This window comes from Rattus norvegicus, chromosome 8 (genome assembly GCF_021556685.1).
Source record: "Rattus norvegicus strain SHRSP/BbbUtx chromosome 8, alternate assembly SHRSP_T2T, whole genome shotgun sequence".
Classification (NCBI taxonomy): Eukaryota; Metazoa; Chordata; class Mammalia; order Rodentia; family Muridae; genus Rattus; species Rattus norvegicus.
Genome location: NC_141541.1, coordinates 44,605,170 through 44,632,724, shown reverse-complemented (window position 1 = coordinate 44,632,724; position 27,555 = coordinate 44,605,170). Strand labels below are relative to the sequence as shown.

General features: G+C 40.5%; 2 protein-coding genes across 4 annotated transcripts in view; both read left to right on the top strand.

The window, feature by feature from the left end:
* LOC134480136 (disks large homolog 5-like) overlaps window positions 1–27,555 on the top strand; it is a 323,827-nt gene that overhangs the window by 51,997 nt on the left and 244,275 nt on the right.
* LOC148004053 (disks large homolog 5-like) lies at window positions 14,316–19,138 on the top strand. 3 transcript variants are annotated; one of them, XM_087564035.1, is made up of 5 exons: window positions 14,316–14,514; window positions 15,546–15,714; window positions 16,932–17,081; window positions 17,717–17,903; window positions 18,850–19,138. In XM_087564035.1, exons 1-5 carry the CDS (start codon window positions 14,388–14,390, stop codon window positions 18,862–18,864), a joined length of 648 nt encoding a protein of 215 aa, XP_087420161.1. In that variant the 5' UTR covers window positions 14,316–14,387; the 3' UTR covers window positions 18,865–19,138. The 3 variants fall into 3 exon arrangements, with proteins under 3 accessions (XP_087420161.1, XP_087420162.1, XP_087420160.1); XM_087564036.1 differs by lacking the exon at window positions 16,932–17,081; XM_087564034.1 differs by lacking the exon at window positions 18,850–19,138 and having other exon boundaries at window positions 14,388–14,514; window positions 17,717–17,987.

Here is a 27,555-nt window from a genome sequence, read left to right as displayed (position 1 = left end):
AAAAAAAGAAGAGAAAGCAGCAATCATTGGTTTTAAATATCTAACTAGACCCTCTCTCACAAATCTTCCTTGGTCCTAGGGAATAAATAACTAGGCAATGTGTATACAAGTATGGGTCTATTGTCCTAGGTACTGGGTAGAAGAGGATTGACTTATCTGGTATCAATGTGGTGGTAGCACCTTGACGCTGGTAGGAATGTGGCCCCACCAAATGGAGATCCTAGATGTGTGAGGTGGGAATGGATATGTGTAGTTCGGGGAAGGCTGTTATATAGAAAATGCTGAGAAGAAATATGATGATGAGGCTTGATGAGGGGAGTCTGGAAAGCGGGATAACATTTGAAATGTAAATTAATAAAATAACCAATTAATAAAATATATCCAAAATTAAAATAAAAAGTAAAAAGTTAAAAGAAAAATTAAACCAAAACAAAATGAAAGAAAACCCTGTGGTGTATTGATAAATTTCCGCTTGTATTTTAATGCTAATTTGTAGAATGTAAGACTGTTTAACCCCCAGAAAAGTGACCCTGCTCCCAGTTAATTGTGATTATAAAGAAGCACAGCAGACAGATGGTGGAGGTGAGTTTTTGAGGGCTTTCCTAGAGAGGATCATGAGGGGGGAAGAAGGAAGTAGCTGCCAAAGAAGAAAGGAAGAATGGATGTGATGGAGAGGAGAGAGGAAGGAGGACAGCAGCCATGGGTTAAGACAGAGGAAAGCCTGGTCTGAGGGCTGTCCAAGTGGAACAAAGAGCAGCCAAGATGCTGCATAGTAAGTAAGAGTTCAGAGTCATTGTTTGGAAAGTAGACCTAATTCCATGCAGGACAGGCAGCTGCCCAGCTACTGTGCTGATTAAGGGATATTATAAATAAATTAAAAACTATGTATAACCAGTAAGCCAGCTCTATAGAGGATCCTAATAGGAATACTATAGTTTGCAGGGAAGGATAAAATACCAGAGGTCACAGGAAATAAATTAACACCACTAGGACAGTCAATCAAATGAAATCGATGAAAAAGTCAAAAATTTTAAAAAAAATGACAAAATTAATACAGAGGTTTGAATAATATTTACAATTGAATTGAATAAACTCAATTCCCCAGTAAATAGACATATATTAAGCCAGAAATAGGATTACCATTTGTTTATGTAATTGTATAAACAGACTAGTGAAACCGAACTAAGAACCATGTCCCTATAGTAATTCTATTCAGTTTGTCTATGTAGCTGACAGAATAGATTTCAAACTCATCCTGTCCAGAAGATGTAAGGAAATTCATTTCATACTTTGCAATGACAAAAAGATACTACAATTCTAAATACACACATATTAAACACAAGCTTCTCAAATTTAAAAATATACAGTATCAGATAGATATGAAACGACAGATTAGTTATAATAGTGGTTGTGATTTGTTTAAATTGTCTATTCAGACCACCTAACAGATCACATGCAAATATACAAAACAGGAGGAGCAGAATTAAGGTACATCGTCAGGCAAATGAACCTAACAAACTACATTGAACTATACATATATTTTTCTATCAGCCTGTGGACCTTTCCCCAAAATTGACCACATATAAGGATACAAAACAACCCTCAGGAAATATAATAAAGTTGAAGTAATGTCATGCATTCTAGCTGAGCACAAAGGAATCAAAGTGGTATCACACAATTAAAAGTACAGAAAATACACACACTCATGGAAAGTAAGTAACATAAACAATACAACAACTGAAAGGGTCAGGGGAGAAATAAATAAGGTAATTTAAAATAGGTCTAATCTCTTTGTCTACTATCAGAAGGAGAGAATTTGGAGTGTGTGCTCTTGGGATTATGCCTTGAATTGGCTCACCACATTCCCAATTTCCCTTGGCAATGATAAGATATATGATTCGGCATTACACATTGGAAGTGTGTAATTTGCCTTTTGATTTCATAGGGGGAAATAATTAGGGGACTGCCTGGAGTTTTATGAAGCTCTTTGGATGAACTCTGTAAACTGTGAAAGACTACAAGGATTTTCGAAAGTGTGGGAAATGCATTTTTATTTTGATATGTTTAAGATCCTATGGAAAATTGTGAGTAGGATATGGTGAATTGAATGATAATGGCCCACATAAACTCACATGTATGCATGTTTGGTTTCTTGTTAGAGGAAATGTGTGGGAAGTATTATAAGATATGTATTGGTTGGAGGAGTATTATGGGATTGGGCTTGGAGGTTTCCAAATTCAATACCATTTATACTTAACTCTCACTTTCTCTGTCCCCAACTTGCAGATAAGATGTAAGCTCTCAGCTAGTTCTCTAGAAATATGGTGACCTACCTGCTGCCATGTACCTCAGCATAATAGTCATAACTCAGAATCCTTGAAACTGTAAGGAACAATATACTCTTTCTTCTATAAGTTCCCTTGGTCATGGTGTCTCTTCACAGCCTATAAAACAAAGATTGGAAGGAATACTTAAGTGACAAATTTCTCAATAAAATACAGGCAAATAAAATTCAGACATATACCAAACATATCAGGTACCATGATCAAGATGGCTTGACTACAGAGGGGCAAGAATATTTCAACAAATACAAATGAATAAACAATACACCACATGCAACCAAGAACAGGAAACACATTGCACTAGAGGCAGACAATTTCTTTGGACAAATCTCACAGTGATACATGAAATAGTCCTGGTGAATCTGGGATATGGAGAAGATATACATTAACATTATAAAGGCAATATACAAGGCCAACAGCATCCTAACTGGAGAAAATCTTAATGCATTTCCCTAAGATAAGTAATAAGTCACAGGTGTTCAATCTTTTCATCTAATCCAAGTAGTATGTGAAGTCTTACCCAAAACAAAAAATAGAAAGATGGAAAGGCATGTCCATATGAAGGAAAGCAGTCAGAATTTTCTGATTTGCAGGTGATACGATCCATATATAAACAGCACGAAGTTTCCACTAGAAAACTCCTACAGCTCATAGACCCACTCACTAAATCACATTAAAGTCAATAAAATTCCTGTATACCAACAATAAATATCAACAAACATACCAAGAAAAGAAACCCACTCAGAATAGCCTTAAAAATTTTGTAATAAATCTAAGGAACTGAAGACTTGCTACAAAGAACACATTAAGAAAAAAAAGAAAAAACTGAAGAAATCAGAAAATGAGGACACCTCATTTTCATGTATCAATATGACTGATATTTTTTATCGAATTCCTACCAGAATCGTCAACAAGTTTAAATCCATCCCATCCTAATTGTGATGCAGGGCTTCATTTGAATGAAAAAAAGATCTCAACCTATGAAAGCATAAATGAAAGGCAGTCAGACACTGCCAAATAGTAAGACAGTAAAACACTGCAGGACGCATAATCTTTAATAATTTCAAGTTCATTTTGGGGAATAGTAAAAAAGAAACCCAGCCTGTTGATACAATGAGAACAAACACAATGTCTAAAAGAAGATAATAAAGGACACAGATATTGGTGTATGTTCTCATCAGCATCTCAGTTTTGACAAAGAGGCCAAAGTAACAAACAAAAGAAAACAAAAAACCCACAACCACCACCTCCACACATAAGGTGCAGTTTTCAACCTGTTGGTTGCAACTACTTCCTGGGGCAATCACATAGGAGACATACTTTATACAGGATATTTACATTACCATTCAAGAGAGTAGTAACCTTACATTTATGACTTAACAATGAAATAATTTTGTAGTTGGGGGTTGGCTACCACAACGTGAAACACTGTATTCCTTGACATGCTTTTGGTCATGGTATTTGTTTTGAAGTAACAGAAATGTGACTGATATATAAACTGGTACCAGAGGGAGTGGACTTGTTTTTGTGAGGAATCTCTTGTTTTTTGGAGGAGGGTGGAATACTTTGGTTTGGGAAAACTTTTGAAATATGTAAGCAGATCATAACAGTCCATTTTAGTTTGCTGCATGGGAGACATAAGAATTGTGAGTAGTGTGCAAAATAGAGCCTCTCTAATGAGACTTCAAAGGATTGCAGGAACTCTATTCGTGACTGGCTTAGAAGCTATTAACATTATTTTAGCAAACAATCTGTCTCGTTTCTGCCTGTATACTAAGAAGATACCTAAAGCTAAATAAAAAAGTAACTGAACGCTCTCTGCTCCCAGACCCCGTGAGAGAGAGAGACCCAACGGCCTGGTCAGGTGGGCACTCCTGAGGCTGCAGAGCAGAAGAGACCACCAACACTGCTCACCCCTGCCCACATCCCTGGCCCAAGAGGAAAATGTATAAGGCCTCTGGGCTCCCGTGGGGGAGGGCCCAGGAGCGGCAGGACCCCTGCCTGAGACACCGCCGGAACCTGAAGGAAACAGACTGGATAAACAGTTCTCTGCACCCAAATCCCGTGGGAGGGAGAGCTAAACCTTCAGAGAGGCAGACAAGCCTGGGAAACCAGAAGAGACTGCTCTCTGCACACACATCTCGGACGCCAGAGGAAAAAGCCAAAGACCATCTGGAACCCTGGTGCACTGAAGCTCCCGGAAGGGGCGGCACAGGTCTTCCTGGTTGCTGCCACTGCAGAGAGCCCGTGGGCAGCACCCCACGAGCGAACTTGAGCCTCGGGACCAAAGGTAAGACCAAATTTTCTGCTGCAAGAAAGCTGCCTGGTGAACTCAAGACACAGACCCACAGGAACAGCTGAAGACCTGTAGAGAGGAAAAACTACATGCCTGAAAGCAGAACACTCTGTCCCCATACCTGACTGAAAGAGAGGAAAACAGGTTTACAGCACTCCTGACACACAGGCTTATAGGACAGTCTAGCCACTTTCAGAAATAGCAGAACAAAGTAACACTCGAGATAATCTGATGGCGAGAGGCAAGCGCAAGAACCCAAGCAACAGAAACCAAGACTACATGGCACCATCGGAGCCCAATTCTCCCATCAAAACAAACATGGAATATCCAAACACACCAGAAAAGCAAGATCTAGTTTCAAAATCATTTTTGATCATGATGCTGGAGGACTTCAAGAAAGACGTGAAGAACTCCCTTAGAGAACAAGTAGAAGCCTACAGAGAGGAATCGCAAAAAAGCCTGAAAGAATTCCAGGAAAATATAAATAAACAAGTAGAAGCCCATAGAGAGGAGACACAAAAATCCCTGAAAGAATTCCAGGAAAACATAAATAAACAAGTAGAAGCCCATAGAGAGGAGACACAAATATCCCTGAAAGAATTCCAGGAAAACACAATCAAACAGTTGAAGGAATTAAAAATGGAAATAGAAGCAATCAAGAAAGAACACAAGGAAACAGCCCTGGATATAGAAAACCAAAAGAAGAGACAAGGAGCTGTAGATACAAGCTTCACCAACAGAATACAAGAGATGGAAGAGAGAATTTCAGGAGCAGAAGATTCCATAGAAATCATTGACTCAACTGTCAAAGATAATGTAAAGCAGAAAAAGCTACTGGTCCAAAACATACAGGAAATCCAGGACTCAATGAGAAGATCAAACCTAAGGATAATAAGTATAGAAGAGAGTGACGACTCCCAGCTCAAAGGACCAGTAAATATCTTCAACAAAATCATAGAAAAAAACTTCCCTAACCTAAAAAAAGAGATACCCATAGGCATACAAGAAGCCTATAGAACTCCAAATAGATTGGACCAGAAAAGAAACACCTCTCGTCACATAATTGTCAAAACACCAAACGCACAAAATAAAGAAAGAATATTAAAAGCAGTAAGGGAAAAAGGTCAAGTAACATATAAAGGCAGACCTATCAGAATCACACCAGACTTCTCGCCAGAAACTATGAAGGCCAGAAGATCCTGGACTGATGTTATACAGACCCTAAGAGAACACAAATGCCAGCACAGGTTACTGTATCCAGCAAAACTCTCAATTAACATTGATGGAGAAACCAAGATATTCCATGACAAAACCAAATTTATACAATATCTTTCTACAAATCCAGCACTACAAAGGATAATAAAGGGTAAAGCCCAACATAAGGAGGCAAGCTATACCCTAGAAGAAGCAAGAAACTAATCGTCTTGGCAACAAAACAAGAAGAATGAAAGCACACAAACATAACCTCACTTCCAAATATGAATATAACGGGAAGCAATAATCACTATTCCTTAATATCTCTCAATATCAATGGCCTCAACTCCCCAATAAAAAGACAAAGATTAACAAACTGGATACGCAACAAGGACCCTGCATTCTGCTGCCTACAGGAAACACACCTCAGAGACAAAGACAGACACTACCTCAGAGTGAAAGGCTGGAAAACAACTTTCCAAGCAAATGGTCAGAAGAAGCAAGCTGTAGTAGCCATTCTAATATCAAATAAAATCAATTTCCAACTAAAAGTCATCAAAAAAGATAAGGAAGGACCCTCCATATTCATCAAAGGAAAAATCCACCAAGATGAAGTCTCAATCCTAAATATCAATGCCCCAAATACAAGGGCACTTACATATGTAAAAGAAACCTTACTAAAACTCAAAACTCACATTGCACCTCACACAATGATAGTGGGAGATTTCAACACCCCACTCTCATCAATGGACAGATCATGGAAACAGAAATTAAACAGAGATGTAGACAGACTAAGAGAAGTCATGAGCCAAATGGACTTAACGGATATTTATAGAACATTCTATCCTAAAGCAAAAGGATATACCTTCTTCTCAGCTCCTCATGGTACTTTCTCCAAAATTGACCATATAATTGGTCAAAAAACGGGCCTCAACAGGTACAGAAAGATAGAAATAATCCCATGTGTGCTATTGGACCACCACGGCCTAAAACTGGTCTTCAATAACAATAAGGGAAGAATGCCCACATATACGTGGAAATTGAACAATGCTCTACTCAATGATAACCTGGCCAAGGAAGAAATAAAGGAAGAAATTAAAAACTTTTTAGAATTTAATGAAAATGAAGGTACAACATACCCAAACTTATGGGACACAATGAAAGCTGTGCTAAGAGGAAAACTCATAGCGCTGAGTGCCTGCAGAAAGAAACAGGAAAGAGCATATGTCAGCAGCTTGACAGCACACCTAAAAGCTCTAGAACAAAAAGAAGCAAATACACCCAGGAGGAGTAGAAGGCAGGAAATAATCAAACTCAGAGCTGAAATCAACCAAGTAGAAACAAAAAGGACCATAGAAAGAATCAACACAACCAATAGTTGGTTCTTTGAGAAAATCAACAAGATAGATAAACCCTTAGCCAGACTAACGAGAGGACACAGAGAGTGCGTCCAAATTTAAAAAATCAGAAATGAAAAGGGAGACATAACTACAGATTCAGTGGAAATTCAAAAAATCATCAGATCTTACTATAAAAACCTATATTCAACAAAACTTGAAAATCTTCAGAAATGGACAATTTCCTAGATAGATACCAGGTATCGAAGTTAAATCAGGAACAGATAAACCAGTTAAACAACCCCATAACTCCTAAGGAAATAGAAGCAGTCATTAAAGGACTCCCAACCAAAAAGAGCCCAGGTCCAGACGGGTTTAGTGCAGAATTCTATCAAACCTTCATAGAAGACCTCATACCAATATTATCCAAACTATTCCACAAAATTGAAACAGATGGAGCTCTACCGAATTCCTTCTACCAAGCCACAATTACTCTTATACCTAAACCACACAAAGACCCAACAAAGAAAGAGAACTTCAGACCAATTTCCCTTATGAATATCGATGCAAAAATACTCAATAAAATTCTGGCAAACCGAATTCAAGAGCACATCAAAACAATCATCCACCATGATCAAGTAGGCTTCATCCCAGGCATGCAGGGATGGTTTAATATACGGAAAACCATCAACGTGATCCATCATACAAACAAACTGAAAGAACAGAACCACATGATCATTTCATTAGATGCTGAGAAAGCATTTGACATAATTCAACACCCCTTCATGATAAAAGTCCTGGAAAGAATAGGAATTCAAGGCCCATACCTAAACATAGTAAAAGCCATATACAGCAAACCAGTTGCTAACATTAAACTAAATGGAGAGAAACTTGAAGCAATCCCACTAAAATCAGGGACTAGACAAGGCTGCCCACTCTCTCCCTACTTATTCAATATAGTTCTTGAAGTTCTAGCCAGAGCAATCAGACAACAAAAGGAGATCAAGGGGATACAGATCAGAAAAGAAGAGGTCAAAATATCACTATTTGCAGACGACATGATAGTATATTTAAGTGATCCCAAAAGTTCCACCATAGAACTACTAAAGCTGATAAACAACTTCAACAAAGTGGCTGGGTATAAAATTAACTCAAATAAATCAGTTGCCTTCCTCTATACAAAAGAGAAACAAGCCGAGAAAGAAATTAGGGAAACGACACCCTTCATAATAGACCCAAATAATATAAAGTACCTCGGTGTGACTTTAACCAAGCAAGTAAAAGATCTGTACAATAAGAACTTCAAGACACTGAGGAAAGAAATTGAAGAAGACCTCAGAAGATGGAAAGATCTCCCATTCTCATGGATTGGCAGGATTAATAGAGTAAAAATGGCCATTTTACCAAAAGCAATCTACAGATTCAATGCAATCCCCATCAAAATACCAATCCAATTCTTCAAAGAGTTTGACAGAACAATTTGCAAATTCATCTGGAATAACAAAAAACCCATGATAGCTAAAGCTATCCTCAACAATAAAAGGACTTCAGGGGGAATCACTATCCCTGAACTCAAGCAGTATTACAGAGCAATAGTGAAAAAACTGCATGGTATTGGTACAGAGACAGACAGATAGACCAATGGAATAGAATTGAAGACCCAGAAATGAACCCACACACCTATGGTCACTTGATTTTTGACAAAGGAGCCAAAACCATCCAATGGAAAAAAGATAGCATTTTCAGCAAATGGTGCTGGTTCAACTGGAGGTCAACATGTAGAAGAATGCAGATCGATCCATGCTTATCACCCTGTACAAAGCTTAAGTCCAAGTGGATCAAGGACCTCCTCATCAAACCAGACACACTCAAAGTAATAGAAGAAAAACTAGGGAAGCATCTGGAACACATGGGCACTGGAAAAAATTTCCTGAACAAAACACCAATGGCTTACGCTCTAAAATAAAGAATGGACAAATGGGATCTCATAAAACTGCAAAGCTTCTGTAAGGCAAAGGACACTGTGGTTAGGACAAAACAGCAACCAACTGATTGGGAAAAGATCTTTACCAATCCTACAACAGATAGAGGCCTTATATCCAAAATATACAAAGAACTCAAGAAGTTAGACCGCAGGGAAACAAATAACCCTATTAAAAAATGGGGTTCAGAGCTAAACAAAGAATTCACAGCTGAGGAATGCCGAATGGCTGAGAAACACCTAAAGAAATGTTCAACATCTTTAGTCATAAGGGAAATGCAAATCAAAACAACCCTGAGATTTCACCTCACACCAGTGAGAATGGCTAAGATCAAAAACTCAGGTGACAGCAGATGCTGGCGAGGATGTGGAGAAAGAGGAACACTCCTCCATTGTTGGTGGGATTGCAGACTGGTAAAACCATTCTAGAAATCAGTCTGGAGGTTCCTCAGAAAATTAGACATTGAACTGCCTGAGGATCCAGCTATACCTCTCTTGGGCATATACCCAAAAGATGCCTCAACATATAAAAGAGACACGTGCTCCACTATGTTCATCGCAGCCTTATTTATAATAGCCAGAAACTGGAAAGAACCCAGTTGCCCTTCAACAGAGGAATGGATACAGAAAATGTGGTACATCTACACAATGGAATATTACTCAGCTATCAAAAACAACGAGTTTATGAAATTCGTAGGCAAATGTTGGAACTGGAAAATATCATCCTGAGTGAGCTAACCCAATCACAGAAAGACATACATGGTATGTACTCATTGATAAGTGGCTATTAGCCCAAATGCTTGAATTACCCTAGATCCCTAGAACAAACGAAACTCAAGACAGATGATCAAAACGTGAATGCTTCACTCCTTCTTTAAGTGAGGAAAAAGAATACCCTTGGCAGGGAAGGGAGAGGCAAAGATTAAAACAGAGACTGAAGGAACACCCATTCAGAGCCTGCCCCACATGTGGCCCATACATATACAGCTACCCAATTAGACATGATGGATGAAGCAAAGAAGTGCAGACCGACAGGAGCCGGATGTAGATCACTCCTGAGAGACACAGCCAGAATACAGCAAATACAGAGGCGAATGCCAGCAGCAAACCACTGAACTGAGAATAGGTCCCCCTTTGAAGGAATCAGAGAAAGAACTGGAAGAGCTTGAAGGTGCTCGAGACCCCAAAAGTACAACAATGTCAAGCAACCAGAGCTTCCAGGGACTAAGCCAATACCTAAAGACTATACATGGACTGACCCTGGACTCTGACCCCATAGGTAGCAATGAATATCCTAGTAAGAGCACCAGTGGAAGGGGAAGCCCTGGGTCCTGCTCAGACTGAACCCCCAGTGAACTAGACTATGGGGGGAGGGCGGCAATGGGGGGAGGGTTGGGAGGGCAAAACCCATAAGGAAGGGGAGGGGGAGGGGGATGTTTGTCCAACCGGGAAAGGGAATAACACTTGAAATGTATCTAAGAAATACTCAAGTTAATAAAAAAAAAAAGTAACTGAACAATTGTTTTGAGCAAACTTCAAGAGGTAGATATTGTGTGACCTTCTTCAAATTGTATGAATGTGTGTTTGTATTTTCAATTGTTAATGTAGCAAGGACTTCAGTTAATCCCTCCACATTCAGGACTTGGAAGCATATGAACCTGCAAGATCTCACAGGATTAGGAAAATATCCCAATTATTGTAAGGTCCCCAAAACTTGTTGTCACCCCACACTCATAGGGATACAACTTTAGAGAACATGACACCCTCATTCTCAAAAGAAGGATGGGTAGCTGATTATTTGTCTGCAGTGGGTCATAGATTTTTATTGTCATTTAGTGGGTTGGTTGCAAGTTTTTACTGGTCATGGTCAGTGAGGAAAGAGTAAAGGAGATTAGAATCAGGGATGTCTTACTTATTTTCTCTTTCCCTCCTCAACATTTTCTCTCCTATCTAGAAGTTTTGGGAAGGTGGAGAAAGGGGTTAAATTGATAAAAAGCATAGATTATTCAATTTCTTTTTGTACTAGAAAGCAACACCAAGTCTCAAATCTAGAAGTTTTGGGAAGGTGGAGAAAGGGGTTAAATTGATAAAAAGCATAGATTATTCAATCTCTTTTTGTACTAGAAAGCAACACCAAGTCTCAAATATTTCAGGATGTCATGGATTTCGAATTTAAAATTGTATTTGCATAAATGATTGAAATCTTGTTTCAGATATAAGTATCTGCATCTTATTCACAATGTGGTGTATAATTCTAATTGTATAAAATTACTACTGTACACTGCCATGGATAATTAAGGAATGCAAATAGTACTGTCCAACTATAAATAATCAGTGTTCTAGTGATGTTAGGTACTAGTTCAGTTGGTACAGAAATGAGCTTTATTTAGCTTCTTTCATATGTATTCAAAGGTACAGAGAAAGTAAATCCCTTGAAAAAAAGCCACGTTTGTCCACTAAGATAAACTTTACATAAAAAGGTGGTTCTCAAATCCTTTAGAGCTCTGAAGAATCTGCCATTTCTGATGTCCAAATAGTTAAAGGCTTTTCACAGTGGGAGAGACCTCAACTCCTGGCAGTGTCCCCAGTCTGTCTGAAGAAGATGATTGGACATAAGAACCTTACTGGAGTTCCCTTCAAATATGGCAAAGTGGCCATGGGGTGAAATACCACCCACTTACCTCCACTGCTGCCAGAAAGTTGTCCAGACTGTGGAGAAGTGGATGATGGGGAAGTCTATTGTCCCAGGCTTAGGAGAAAAAAAGAGGATAGTCCTTCAAGTGACCTAGTTCAAAAGATTGTTGTCAGAGCCCCTGACCCGTTCAACTGAGGGTGGATGACACAATGACATGGAAAAATTTGCTGACTGTCTGTCTGGTAGCCAACAATTTCTGTCATTTCTTTAGAATTGGAAGCTATTTTCTCTGAATTTCCTGTTTCTTCAGGCAACATTTCTCCATCTCAGGTCTCAGATGGAGATGATTAGTTTCTCTTACCCTTTTCTTGTCATGAGACTCAGAAAAGAAAACGAGTTCACCATCACACAGGAATGTGACAACTAGGAACCTGACAGGACCAGGGGGGACATGGGAGGTCCAGAATGAGGGGCTCGACAGACAACCCACTGCAGCATCAAAATGCCTGCCACAACCGCTCGGGCACCATAAATCCTGAGCCCCTACGGGTTTGACAACAGAGTGTGCATGGCCTGACTGCTCCCCTGGACTTTTCAAAGCTTGTATCACCCCCGAGCACTTCTGCTTGAGCAGAAAGGCAGATGCCCAGAAGCTGCTGCTGTAGTAGGAGGCAGTTATGGCAGTTGGAGGTGGTGGTGGAGGCAGAGGAGGGATGAGAGAAGAGGGAGGAGTTTCCCTGGAAGGACCAGAACAGACAACATTCTGACTACTCCAGAACCCCACCCAAACTCAGCCCACGCCACAAATGCAGAGTCTACTACCAAACCTCTCCATGCTAAGCATTCATTTCTTCATCCCCACTGTGCTCATTTTAGTTTTTTTAAACTCCTTGTTTGTTCTCTGTGAATTTCGCATCATGCAGCTCAACTCCGTGGATATCCACCATCACCTCATATCTGAAGTCCACCCTTGCATCCTTCTCCATATCAGAGAAAAAATAATCTATTGTGGAAGTTGAAAAAAGAAAAAAAAATGGCAATATGTCCACAAAAGAGGTGTAAAATTATAAAGATGAAGCACATAAACCCTTAAATTATTTAAAATTAACAAAATTGTTTTTCATTTCAGGAGTTGGTATCGCTAATAAGTGCAAGCTATGATAAATAGAGAATGAAAAAGCTTAAAAAGTGAGAGAAAATGATTCAGGTACAAAATTTTACACTAATATAATTTAGTTCATGAAGTCCTTCTCCAATTTTGCCAAATACAAATGGACTAAATGTTGTGACAGTCATTCTTATCTGATGCATCCTATAAATTTTCTAATTTTATCTAGCTGATCAGTGTTAAAGATAAAGTTATTTTTTTGGTGTAAATGGGGAAATGATGAGGTGAGCTCCCTTTGTACTAAGGTGTGTCAACTTTCAATTGTTAGTTCTTTACTGGCATAGAGCAAAGTGCTGGCAGCATTACTGTCTTGTCATTTCTATGGTCCATCATCAAGTTTGCTATTTTGTAGATGTTTGTCCTTCTCACCAGGTCAACACAAGCTGAGAGATCTCTTAGGTGTTGTCTAACTGCCGATTGCACATAATAAAGATCTGAAGGCCAAGATATGCTGCAGAAAGTACGTGGGCAGAACTCCAGGCTTACAGAGGAACATAGGGTGAGGAAAGCTGAAGCTGGAGCTTCAGAATAGACATGGTAGGGAAGTGATATGGACCAAAACAGGGCATAGGGGTTAAGAGATAATCACCAGTTGGGTCTCAAAACTAGAAGAATGGGGTTAAATTTAGAGAAGATAGTGCATGCCCTGTGAAAGGCCTAAGACACAAACTGTCAGTCAGAATCTCATGGTAGAGCTGACAGAGGCCTGTGAGCAATGCTCCTTTGGTGACATTAGTAAAAGGAGGAGAACCCCCAATCAGCATGAGGGTGCCTCCATTGCTAGCTCCTACATTTCACTTTCCTTTGGCAATTGGACTCCACACTGTTCCAAACAACATAATGATTTCAACTCTTTCTCCTACGGGATTTTGTGGCAACTGTCGAATGCTAAGCTAAGGACAAGGCTTCATGAGTGTTCCCATAACACACACCCATGTCGCAACCTAACCTACAGGCTATTTCTTGATGTGATTTCAAGCACGTGTACATAAGGAGACAGGAGAACCTTCTGACTGCTTATTCAAACTGGTATTATTTCTCAGTAATTTTTAATGGCTGATGTTGATGAGTAAGGATAATTTGACTTGAGATATTTTTGGGCAGCATTTAGAGGGAAAAATTCATTAAAATGCATAGGAATTACTCAGGTTTTTATAATCAAGCCTTGACGAAAATTTGGTCTTGCAAGCAGGAGTTGCTCAGTGGCTATGCCCTGGGAAGGTCTCCAGGAAAGGGCACCTCAGCTTATGCACTGTACAGGGAGATTATTAGCAGGGAGGCAATGTCTGTTCACCATGACATCAGCGGTCCCTTCTTGGACATTCTATTGGGTCCTAGAGAGTTCTTGGCATCCTCTGTGATGTCACCAGCGTTGTAGTAACCACCAGTGCCCTACTTTTTCTCAGTCCCTGCCTGGCAGATACACAGGAAGACATGTTTTCCCGGCTTCGAAAGAATTTTGGGAGAGTGAACGCCGATTTTGGACAGACTGGAGTGAGGGAATCTCGCCTTTCATCAAAAATAAATGATGGACAAAGAAAGCTGGCCTGGGGAATGCTGAGTAAGTTCTGTGAATTGTATGCTGAGCTTTCTGTCAGAGGGAGAATAGGCTTAGGCTGACCTGTCTAGCAATAGGCCAGAACAACTGGAGTATCTGCAAAGGAATTGAATTTCCATGAAGATCACAATTCCTAAAAGTCAAGGATTTCAGAACATTAGTTTGCCCATCCCCAAAGGAAGGATATGGTAAGGCCAATGCTATTATTCTGTGAACTTCTGGCCTTCACTTTTAACGTGCATATGATACGTTACATTGATATAATAACACGATCAGGAGACACTGAGTGTCCAACTTTATTGAATTTAGACAGGGCATCCATCTACTTCACTCTCATTGCTTCTTTAAATAAAGTAGATCTCTGTCTTTAGTATCAGGGAGAGAATTATGCTTCTGGCCTTATGTTCTTAGAACTCCTCTGACTTTTTCTAATTGGCAGAGATGGGACATCCTTAGCATTATAAATTAGAGTTTATGTTACAAACATTTTTTTTACAGTACTAAAACTATTTGTAGCAGGTAGACCAAGATTCAGCCTGTAACCAATTGGCACTTCTGTGGCATTTGGTGTTTCAATAGGGGAATTGATAAGTCCGTTGACCATGACATCCCCCGCAATGCTTTTTAAATCCAAATGCTGTGGCCTAGAGTATCAGTGCAGGACATCTTAGTATCTCAAATCACTCAAATCTTTTGGAGGTTGTATTTATCATCTGACTTCTGAAAGTACAACGGTGAGGGTCCTGAAAGAAAGTTGTACCCTGTTAACTCGATAACAATCCCGGAGAAGCCATCTCTGTGGTACATGAAGCATGGGTCAGCAGGCATAGGGAACACCCGGCATCTGACATCTCTTGGTCTCTATAGAGGGCTGGGAGAGTTGACTTCCACTGAGGAGGTCTCTTAGGCAACAACAAACTCTTTGTGGTGACACTGTGTTGTACACATGTTCTCCTCCTGTTTGGGGCTTGCCATGGTCTAAGCACACTCATCAGTTTCCCCAAAAATGTTCACTTGTGTTCTTCTATCTACAGAGGATGGGAGACTGACATCATCCCCTGGCCCTGTGGTAATCAACAAGGAGACCAACACGGACAACACAGAAGAGCAGAGACTGATTAGACAGCTGCAGTCAGCTACTGAGGAGAGAAATGAGCTAAGACATCTCCTGACTTACGTGACAGAGAGATACAGGAACAACAGGTATGCCTTGCTCCAAACTGCCTTGTGTCATTCATGGATCTGCAATGTCACCTTCATCTTATTCTATTAAGGTGTAGGGGTCTAGAAAGCTGTTCCTCCCAAAGAACTTGTCCTAAACCTCATTTCTGATATAGAGGAGATTCAGAACCTGACCCTTGGTCAGGAGTGAGATGGGAAATGGTCTCATCTGCTGCCTCCAGCCGAAAATCTGAACTTGTGGCCTTAGTGAAGAATTCAGGGATAAAGTTACTGGAGCATGAGTTCCCAGTGTGCATTTGGAAAGCCCTTGACAGGTGGTAGCTTTGCAAGGTTCTAGCTGCTGTGTGTTTGGGTGTGTGCTAGGAAGGTGACTGAGTGAGGACTCTTGTTGCAGTAGCCTGAGGTGACAGATCCCAAATTGTTTATCTCAATGTTTGACTAGACGGCCAGAGACACAGGGCTTTTCCTTCTTTTTTGTTTACCTCTGAACCAATAATGTGGCATGCATTTTTTCTGATTCTGATTGTGTTCTCCGTTTGCATATTTCGCTCCCTTTTTCATTTTCTTACTGTTTACTTTTCTTTTCCTGTGTGTGTGTGTCCCAGTTTCTGTGTCTCTGTGTGTACACACCTACATGCATATGCGCAATTTTTATATGTTTATATTTCCCCCCACACTTGGAATCTAGGGGTCTATGTTTTTTCCTGAGTATATTCATGTATAACAATTTCAAGGTGATGTGAGTGCTTTGTTTTTGGAGCCCCTCTTTCAACTGCACACTTCTTTGACAATGTGGTCACATTTGTCTGTATATTTGTGCCATTTGGGCAGATTATACTTTTGTGGCAATTTATGTTCTCAACTCCATAATTGTGTGAATTGTGTGTCTCTACAATATTAATTATTCAGGATGTAGAATTCCTGTTGTCAAAACAGGAAAAATGAAATCACAGTTTTCTAGGTCTTGGATGTGGGAGAGCTGTGGCCTAGGACCTTGTTAGCATAACTAGCTTGACTGCAGATCCAGCCCTTCTGAGTGAAGAAAGGGAACCTGGGAACCCTTTATCTCGATGCCAAGCTTATGGGGTCCTGGGCCCAGAATAACAAGTTTCTGAAGCTGAAGAAGCTCCCAATATGTAGAACTCAGAAATTGTCCTCCCAGGGCTGGGGTACTAGAAGACCCAGCCTGAGTTCATATATTCCTAAACGCAGATGTTCATTGGGTTTTACTCTCCTAGGGCCAGCCGCTACATCAGGTCAAATCCATTTTATGAAAAATTGAAGATAAAGGAGAGGGAGGTCATGTCATTACTGCACAACTTAGAGATGAGGAACATCGAGCATTGTGAGAAATTTCAGGAGCTCCAGAAGGAAATTAACTTCTATCGGTGAGCACTGGTCAGAGAGGCCATTAACTCTGCTTTGCCCACAGGTGCCATCCTTTGTTCTGATTGGAGGTCTAGCAGCTCTGGCTCCATGTCTTGTGCTCTTTAAACATCACTGTGTCCTGGGCCTTTTGGACTCAGTTTTTAGGTCCACAGGAGACTGTTACTCATACCCAGAGTGTCTAGGCATCTTCAGAAGTCTCTAGGTAGACCAGTACTTATTCAGCTCACCAAATGGCTAATAGGGGGAACTGGGCCTCTGTGGTCACACCAGGTTTAACAAAACTCAGTGTGTGGATCACATGGATAACATGACCTTCCCTTAATTCTACTGACCTCCTTTGAGGGTATTTGCCCACTATTTATTAATGTTGTCCCCATGCCTTTTGCTTCCATGGATAGATGTATATCCCCTGTTGTTGTGGAGAGAAATGAACGCTTTTTGGTACTTGTGTCACAGAAACAATTTAGTCTTCCCTGAATGGGCTGTTTGATGTTTGTGCAGCAGCCTTGTGTGTATCAAGATGTATTCTATGAAGTTTTCACTGGTATCTGGGTCCAGAGCGTGTTTGTGAGACTTGGGAGTAGGAATGGGAGGAAGAGGGTGCAGGATCTAACTATGCAGTGTGTGTTTCCAGGAACCTGCCCAGCCGGATCCATATGGACAAGATATGTATGCAGAAGAAGTTGTTCCCATTCAGAAAGGAGAGCAAAGCAGAACAGCTTGATTCTGCACCGCTGCTACAGAAATTTTTGTTTGATTTGAACAAGAAAGATAAAGACGAACAGGAGAAAACCAGCAACCTCCAGACCAAGCAACATCTGGTAGGGACAAGCAGCTGTGTCAGCCTAAAAATATCTGATTCCATTTGCCAATTTGATACATGTTTGCTTTCCCTACCACCTTAATAATGTACACTCCAACAATACAACCACCTCATGCAATGGAATGTTCATTCCTCTGTCTGTGCACTAGTATTCTGGGAAGACAACCACTTTTCAGGAACTGACTTATTAACAACTATTTTTGGTGCTCTTTTTGAAGCTGCAGTCTGGAAATGGTGACAGATGAATAACGTATCATATTACTGCATGTCCCTGTGATAGAATGGATGCTATGTAGTGCTTTGAACAAGTTTTGTTCCTGTGATAAATGATATTCTGTGGTCATGTGACCTCCAAGTTGGGAAGCACCTTTCAGGGATAAGAACCGAGTGCAAATGACAAATTATTCTTTGTCATTGGGTTTAATCTTGGTGACAGGTTGACTTCTCCTTTCATCCTGCAACCCAGTGAGGTCTCTTCCCATTGCCCTGTTCTTGGTTTGCACTGGTTAAAGTCTGAGGCCCAGATGGGCAGCCCACATTACTGTCAGGGTTGCTGTAGATTTTGCCCTGCCCACAGACACACCAGCAATGTTATCAGTTAACACATCAATGGTGACCTAAAATAGAGCTGAATGGGTAGAAGGCAGCAACCTGACAGCTGGCATGCAAGTCCCCAACACATCAGTTTCTGAATAACTGCCTTCCTCTCCCTGGTCTCAGAAATTGCAAAAGAGCTGGAATGCGACACACAGCAGGAAGAGAGCCTCCTGAAGAGTAGGTTGCTTTCTCAGGATTCCCCTGTGGACCGCCATCCTGGATAATACCAACATTTTTTGGATGAATACTCTCCCTCATAGTTTAATTTATTTTTTGCTAAGAAACACTAAATTTATCTTTCACTAAGCCAGCCTGACTGATTGATATCTTATTCTCTTCCTGTTTAGGATAACACCATTTGAGAGACCACTTGGGGACTGCATTGCCATTTTGCCTGCTAGAGGAGAAACAGCAATATAACTGTGCTTCTAAATGTTCACTAAGAATATGCTGTTTAGAAATATTTTTTTTATGATCTTAAATGAAGTTTTTGTTTTGTTATTTCATAGTTATATGTTCTTGTTAATATTTTTCACATCTGAAAATACTTTTAGATATTTATATTAATATTCATTTTAATCCTTTTTTGTTTTAAATTGTATTCCTTATGAATAAAACTTGATTTGTAACTCTTGACTCTTGAGACCATCTTGCTTATTCAAGTGTTTTGTCCCCTCTTGTGCTCTTAGAACTGACAGCTAAAGATGGATTCTGCACGGTCCAGAGTTCCTGGGCTAAATAGTAAATTCAAAGCCACCAATGGTTACCTAGAGTGATAGTGTGTTTTGTGTGGATAATGTGTTCTTTTCTTGGGTTCACATTTTATGATGTGATCACTGCCATACTTTATCCATGCGGTCATGTTTTCTGCTAATCTTAATAAAACAGTCTACAACACACGTTCATTATTGATCCTGTGTAGCACATTTTGATTAATATACACTCATATTTGTAGAGCTGTAGACAAATTGACATTTCCAAAGGTATATGGAAGTAATCCTAATGGAGAACCATATGCTTCAGTCTTTCTTGCAATACACTGTCAATATACCCCCACAGATAATGACCTCCAAAGTCATGTTGGGAAATAGGTTTTGATAAATGCTGTTGTCCTAGACCATACATATGCTGTGTTTTTATTGTTGTGGATTAGGCGTAGAATGATCATTTATATCAATGGGTCTTTTTCTCTACTGTATGTCTGTGGTCTGTCCTGGGTGAATTTCCCTCATAGTCCAAAAGAAAGAATCACATTCCCTGTTGTAGATGATTGTTGGGAACCACATGCTTCTTCTGAGAGAGCAGAAGAGGTTCTAACCTGTGAGTCATCACCACAGATCCTGCAGGTTCTAACCTGTGAGTCATCACCACAGATCCTGCAGGTTCTAACCTGTGAGGCATCACCACAGATCCTGCAGGTGGCTTTTGTCTTTCCAGGGCATGTGCTCCCTTAGGTGGACAGGGTACCTCAAATTAAACAGAGAGATCTCAGGAAATGTGTATTCTTACTGGGCTGTGCAGGCTCAATGTGTTAGTCTACCAGGCATCCATACAGGGCTCAGGTGGCCCCACTGCTCATTGAGGATTCAGGATGTTCCTCCAGCATCACTTAGTTTCCATATTAGAGCAGATACTTCACCTAGTATCAGTGATGACCATATCTACTATGCACATTTATAAAATACAGAATGGAAACCATCTTCCTGTAGGCCTGCTGCACATAATGAATTCTTTTGATAGATATTAAGAAAATTATCTTAATCTAAGCCGTTTAGGGAGGAACCTCAAGAGCAACCATAGTGAATGCAGCCTACAGCTGTGAGCACATGTTTCTTTTGGATAGCAAGCCTGTGCAAATCCAGAACTTAGGTGGGCCAGTTCAATCTGCACTTTTTCCGTGGCAAATCTGGGTTCCTGTTGTAAAAGTATTTTTTTCCAGGTGACTGATTTCCAATTTATGGAATTGAACTGACTTACTCAGAGTCTGAGTTACTCAGAAAGTTAAAGTTCAGAAGGAATGATCCAGAATGTCCACAAACAGTTGCTGCGACACCAAGGCTTTTAAGAGCTCAGCATCTAGAGAAGCAATGTATTGTTTGTTTATTCTCAAGCATAGGTCCTCTAGTCATTCATTAGAAGCTGACCATGCCACAGAAAGGGTCGTCTGTATCAAAACAGAAGCTAGTGGTAACTAGATATCCACCATATTTTCACATTGCCAGTGTATTTGAGCTTCTCAGTTACTATGAAAGGACCTGGAAGAGCTAGCGTCTTGCTATACATATTCCTAATTTATTAGCCTTCAAGACAAGGTGTGCTTTGTCTTGCTAATGCTACCACTGGCATACAATACCTTGCATAATTTCTACTGACATCTGTGACAGGAGACAATAGTTCAAGTTATCCCTTACTTGAATAAACTGTTCTTAGAGTAAATTGTAGTCTGAGGGGCCTTCCATTCTCTCTGACATTGTAAACATTTCCAGTCTTCAGAAAAATCTGTCACTGTCCAGTACAAATCTTAAGATGTCCACACTGTCAGCTAGGTGTCTTCATCCAGCTTGCCCTGTAATTTTGTGTAACATTAATAGTGTTCCAGCCTAAGGATTTAATTCAATGTTACAGTACTTGCCAAACATGCTGAAAACCCTGGTTTCCACCCTAGTCCTATGTGCTATGCAAAAAGAAAATAGGGAACCCCAATTGCATTTGAAGTTTAGCCTCCAGCAAAAGAAGAGCCTTCATAGGACCTTATAAGTAACTCTAAGCCCCAGCTTCACCACAGCTTCCTCCATTGATTTAATAATTAGTGTATTTTCATTAATGCTCACCATATTTCTGGTTTGCAAAAAATATGCACCATGTCAGTAAAGTATGGGCGTGTGTGTGTGTGTGTGTGTGTGTGTGTGTGTGTTTGTGTGTGTATGTGGGTGTCTTTGATTGTTCATGTCTATGTTTGAGCCTGTTCTTCCATGAACTCACTATAAAATTTTACAAAATGAATTAGAAGATTACAGTGAAAACTGTCGAGGTGCATGCAGACTTCGGTTACTACTCTCCCATGGTACCTTGCAGATAACACTGAAATTGTTGCCTACATTAATACAGCCTAAATCCAGGCTATGCATGATTCTCAGTGAGATTTTCACATCGGCTCCACTACAGAGAGCGGCAAAACTTCTTTTATTACATGCTCTTGTTACCAAGGTGAGGGAATACTTCACCCCACAGAGAGTCTGGTAGGTTGTGATGGCAGCAAATGAACTCCCTTTTCCCTGTCCTGCCTGACTTTGCCAGCAGAGTGGTCTCTCCTGCAGGAAAAATTTTCACATGCTTCTTTAAAAGCACCTGTTCCTCACATCTAGATAAACTTGAAAATAGGCTTCTCCAAGTCAGTCTGAGTGCTCCTACTCCCAGCTCAGAGCTCTAACACCATAGGATCCTCCAGCCACACTGAAGGGTAGGTCCCATGGAGGAGTTAGAACAAAGTATCTCTTCTGAGAAGTGACTTAAAACAGAAGGTTGAGAAGTGATACTCAACTCCAAGTGCTTCTTCCTGGAGAAAGCAACCAGATCTCCCTGTTAAACAGTGTAGGCTCCCACATGACCCAAGTCTTTGCCTGGGGAAATTTTCTGGAGCTTAGTTGCCCAGTCAGAATGGGGTTGCATTCTTGATCCATGTTCACTCCTACAACAAAAGTTCCTCCCCTAGAAGCCCATGAGTTGACCCAGGTCCTTCTAGGACCAACAGACAAGAGAGAACAGAGTGCATCCAAGGGGAGAGAAGAGGGCAGAATTATTATAACATGGAGAAACTCCCCAAATCGGCCACCTAACAACTATAGGGTTTGTGCATATTGTGGATTACAGAATCTTAAGGACAGACTTTTCTGTAACACCTGCTAGGTGAAGCTGAAGTCTACTGTGGGTGGGATTATCCCGGCAGGGAGGGGATCTGAGTATCCAGGCCTGGCAGGCTTCTTCATTCTCCTGGAAGTAATTGTTGGTCAGCTCTAAATCTGAAGTGGGAGTTGGTTTTTGTCAACTCAAACAGATGATATTTCAATTCTCATCCACTATGTGAGAAACAGACAGTTACCCACGGGGGATTTGAGCTTACTTCTATAAAAGTGACTGTGGGCCGAAAGAGGGAAACCATTCCTGCCTTTAGCATTCTGCCTTTATCAGAGACTACAGAGACTAGCTTCCTGGACAAACATGTCCATGCAGACAGACGTAACGGAGGAAATTGAGGTAAGAAAAGTAATGGGGACCGTGATTTCACATTTTGCCTTTAGCCAGAAAGCTCTGCTGTCGATAATGCAAGCAGCCTTGGGACTGCTAAAACTTGTCACTACTTCATGGTGTCTCTGCACTTAGGACTGCCTCAGGTCCTCCTTATATGAAGGCCTTTCTTTTAAAAATAAATTGTATAAAGCAATGTTTATCAACCTGTGAGGCAAAACCTCTCACACAGATTGCATATCAGATACCTTGATAACAGATACCTTGCATATTATGACTTATAAGAACAGCAATATTTATTATGAAGTAGCAATGAAACAATTTTATGGTTGGGATCACCACAGCATGAAGAGCTGTATTGCAGAGTTGCAGCACTAGGAGTGTTGAGACCCACTGCCATAGAAGCTGACACATGGGAACAGACTCCTCAGATGAGGAGAGGCACATGGCAAGGAATACTGTGTCCCATCCTAGGACCCAGAGGCAGAATCTATCCCAGGAGTCTGTGTGCTCATCTTGTCTTCAGTTCTCCCAGGTTCAAGAAGAGCATTGATCATCTCAGGAGAGTCAGCTTGCACAGCCCACATCAGGCCCAAAGCTTCCCTTCACAGAGAAGGATGTGGGTGTAACTGACAGCCAGTGAGACTGAGGGATCTGATGATCATTGGTTCTGAGCTGTGGTTTCTTCACCTGTAAAAAGGAGGTGTTTCTGCTGAATTGGGTTGTTATGGAGATGGACAGAACATACACACTGATCAGGGCCTCCCTGGCATGGTTAATTGGAAATTTTCTCTGGTGATGCATTTAAAAGTAGAATCTCCAGCCACGTGGGGTTAGATGCCGGGCACCTTACAGGTGGTGTAAACATACTGTGACTGTAATGCTACCTCGAATTTAAACCAAAGGCTCCTGTTTTGAATTTAAAAAGACGAATCAAGTATAAACTGCCAATGTGAAATAGTCATGATCAGAATGAAGCTAATTCCTGTGAAGTCATTTAATTTTTCTTTTTCTGCATCTATATTGAAGGCATCTAGAGTAGCACTAAATGAGATCCTAAAGCCTTCTATTAAAGTGCTACCCATCCATTCCTCTCTCCTTGAGGACCTCTCAGGTGACTAAAGGAAACCTGATTTCTTGTCAGATTGTTCCCAGCTGGTGTGATCTCTCTGTCCATGGACCTTGCCAAAAGCTGCAGAGCCAATGTGTTGTTTTACAACACAAAATCCAGACATTAATTTTACCAATGAAGTTCCCGGACTCAGATGCTGTTGTCAACAAAACTCCCAAGGGTCCTTCCTAATTCACTGACCTCCCAGAAGAAGGGTATTCTTGTTCCCTCTGAACATTTTCCTAAAAATCCTTCAACTCTAAGACTTTCCATTGCCTTAGTTATCTTCATTTGCTTTCAAGTCCTGCCTTGATCTGCTCTGGACCTAAGTGCACTTTTTACCTTTGCAATAAAGGTGTGTGGTAGGTGAGCCATACAGTAATAAACTCGATGTTTACAGGAAACAGCTCTTGCATAAATGTCTGTGCCCTAGGATGCTATACCACAAAATAGTTTTTCATTAAATAATACATTCTTGGAGATCACAGTGTGATCAGATATTTTGTAACCCAACTTTCAAATGTTCTCTATTATATAAATCAAGTTCCCTCATGTGTATTCTGGTCTTTCTCTGTCATGTCTGATTGCATCATCGTAGGAATCCCAGGGAACATAAATCATGGGCTTTTGAAACTGTTGTATATGGCCAACCAGGAAGGAAACCTATCCAGGAGACTACTGATACTTGACACACAAATTTACCTCCCTATTTTCATATAGTTTATGGTAAGAGGTCATCATTCCTGACCATGTCTCATTATCCAGCGGGATAATAAATGGAAGAATTGGGATCAAGGAGGTCACCACACAAAGCAAAAGAATCCATCTCAGATGAAAATGTATGGTGTATTGAATCCAAAATAGCCATGAATTTCAGGACACAATTTAAGGCCAAACCTAAGGATAATAGATATAGAAGCGAATTGCAATGGCCAAAAAAATACAAAAAGCCTACAGAATGCCAAATTAATTGTACCAGAAAAATTCCTCTCTTCACATAAAAATTAAAACACTAAATTCACAGATCCAAGAAAGAACATTAAAAAGGGGTAAGGTATAAATATCCAGTACCAAATGAATTCAGACCAATTTGAATTACACCAGAGTTCTCAATAGATACACTAATAGCCAGAATATCTTGGGCAGATGTAATGCAGACCCAAGCTCCTATACAATGTGTAATTCACAATCACCATAAATGAAGAAACCAAGATATTACATGACAAAACCAAATGTAAACAATATTTTTCTCTAAGAAAGCACAACATAGGATAATAGGAGTTAAACTACAAGACAACGAACTAAATTTTACCCAAGAATATCCAAGAAATTAATCATCTCACAATAATTTCAAGAAAGAGAAGCACACAAACATAATTTCCTCTATAACCAGAAAAAGAAGAGAAAGCAGCAATCATTGGTCTTTAATATCTAACCAGACCCTCTGTGACCAAACCCACAGCTCCTAGGGATTTAACTGCCAGCCAACTTGTATACAAGTATGGGTCTATGGTCCTAGGTACTGTGTATGAGGATTGATTTATTTTGTATCAATGTGGTTGTAGGACCTTGACTCTGCTAGGCCTGTTGCCCCACCAAATGGAGATCCTAGAGGTGTGAGGTGGGAATGGATATGTGTGAGTTGGGGAGCACTGTTATATAGGGAAAGCTGAGCAGAAATGTGATGATAGGCTTCATTAGGGGATTTTGGAGAGAGGAACAACATTGGAAATGTAAATAAATAAAATAAACAATTAATAAGAGATAGCCAAAAATCAAATAAAAAGTAAAAAGGTAAAGGAAAAATTAAACCAACCAAAAAAAAAAGAAAGAAAGAAAGAAAAGAAAACCCTGTAGGGGACTGACTTAATTCTGCATGTATTTTAAAGCTAATTGGTAAATTGGTAGAAAGTAAGACTGGTTAAACCTCCCAAAAAAGTGACTCTGCTCCCAGTTAATTGTGATTATAAAGAAGCACAGCAGAGAGATGGTGGAGGTGAGTTTTTGAGGGCTTTGCTAGAGAGGATCACTAGGAGGGAAGAAGGAAGAAGAAGCTACCAAAGAAGAAAGGAAGAATGGTTTAGCTCTGAACCCCATTTTTTAATAGGGTTATTTGTTTCCCTGCGGTCTAACTTCTTGAGTTCTTTGTATATTTTGGATATAAGGCCTCTATCTGTTGTAGGACTGGTAAAGATCTTTTCCCAATCTGTTGGTTGCCGTTTTGTCCTAACCACAGTGTCCTTTGCCTTACAGAAGCTTTGCAGTTTTATGAGATCCCATTTGTAGATTCTTGATCTTAGAGCATAAACAAAGAATTCACAGCTGAGGAATGCCGAATGGCTGAGAAACACCTAAAGAAATGTTCAACATCTTTAGTCATAAGGGAAATGCAAATCAAATAACCCTGAGATTTCACCTCACACCAGTGAGAATGGCTAAGATCAAAAACTCAGGTGACAGCAGATGCTGGCGAGGATGTGGAGAAAGAGGAACACTCCTCCATTGTTGGTGGGATTGCAGACTGTTAAAACTATTCTGGAAATCAGTCTGGAGGTTCCTCAGAAAATTGGACATTGAACTGCCTGAGGATCCAGCTATACCTCTCTTGGGCATATACCCAAAAGATGCCTCAACATATAAAAGAGACACGTGCTCCAGTATGTTCATCGCAGCCTTATTTATAATAGCCAGGAAATGGAAAGAACCCAGATGCCCTTCAACAGAGGAAAGGATACAGAAAATGTGGTACATCTACACAATGGAATATTACTCAGCTATCAAAAACAACGAGTTTATGAAATTCGTAGGCAAATGGTTGGAACTGGAAAATATCATCCTGAGTGAGCTAACCCAATCACAGAAAGACATACATGGTATGCACTCATTGATAAGTGGCTATTAGCCCAAATGCTTGAATTACCCTAGATCCCTAGAACAAACGAAACTCAAGACAGATGATCAAAATGTGAATGCTTCACTCCTTCTTTAAATGAGGAAAAGGAATACCCTTGGCAGGGAAGGGAGAGGCAAAGATTAAAACAGGAACTGAAGGAACACCCATTCAGAGCCTGCCCCAAGGTGGCCCATACATATACAGCCAACCAATTGGACAAGATGGATGAAGCAAAGAAGAGCAGACCGACAGGAGCCGGATGTAGATCGCTCCTGAGAGACACAGCCAGAATATGGCAAATACAGAGGCGAATGCCAGCAGCAAACCACTGAACTGAGAATAGGTCCCCCGTTGAAGGAATCAGAGAAAGAACTGGAAGAGCTTGAAGGGGCTCGAGACCCCAAAAGTACAAAAATGTCAAGCAACCAGAGCTTCCAGGGAATAAGCCACTACCTAAATACTATACATGGACTAACCCTGGACTCTGACCCCATAGGTAGCAATGAATATCGAGTAAGAGCACCAGTGGAAGGGGAAGCCCTGCGTCCTGCTAAGACTGAACCCCCAGTGAACTAGACTATGGGGGGAGGGCGGCAATGGGGGGAGGGTTGGGAGAGGGACACCCATAAAGAAGGGGAGGTGGGAGGGGGATGTTTGCCCGGAAACCGGGATAGGGAATAACACTTGAAATGTATATAAGAAATACTCAAGTTAATAAAAAAAATATAGTAAAAATGGCCATTTTACCAAAAGCAATCTACAGATTCAATGCAATCCCCATCAAAATACCAATCCATTTCTTCA

What these genes read in the sequence shown, in the direction of transcription:
- LOC148004053 (XM_087564034.1), top strand. Translation starts at nt 14,388, where the DNA reads ATGTTTTCCCGGCTTCGAAAGAATTTTGGGAGAGTGAACGCCGATTTT. An exon ending in GCTGGCCTGGGGAATGCTGA is followed by an intron (nt 14,515 to 15,545) that starts GTAAGTTCTGTG and finishes TTCTATCTACAG; the next exon opens with AGGATGGGAGACTGACATCA. An exon ending in AAGGAAATTAACTTCTATCG is followed by an intron (nt 17,082 to 17,716) that starts GTGAGCACTGGT and finishes GTGTGTTTCCAG; the next exon opens with GAACCTGCCCAGCCGGATCC.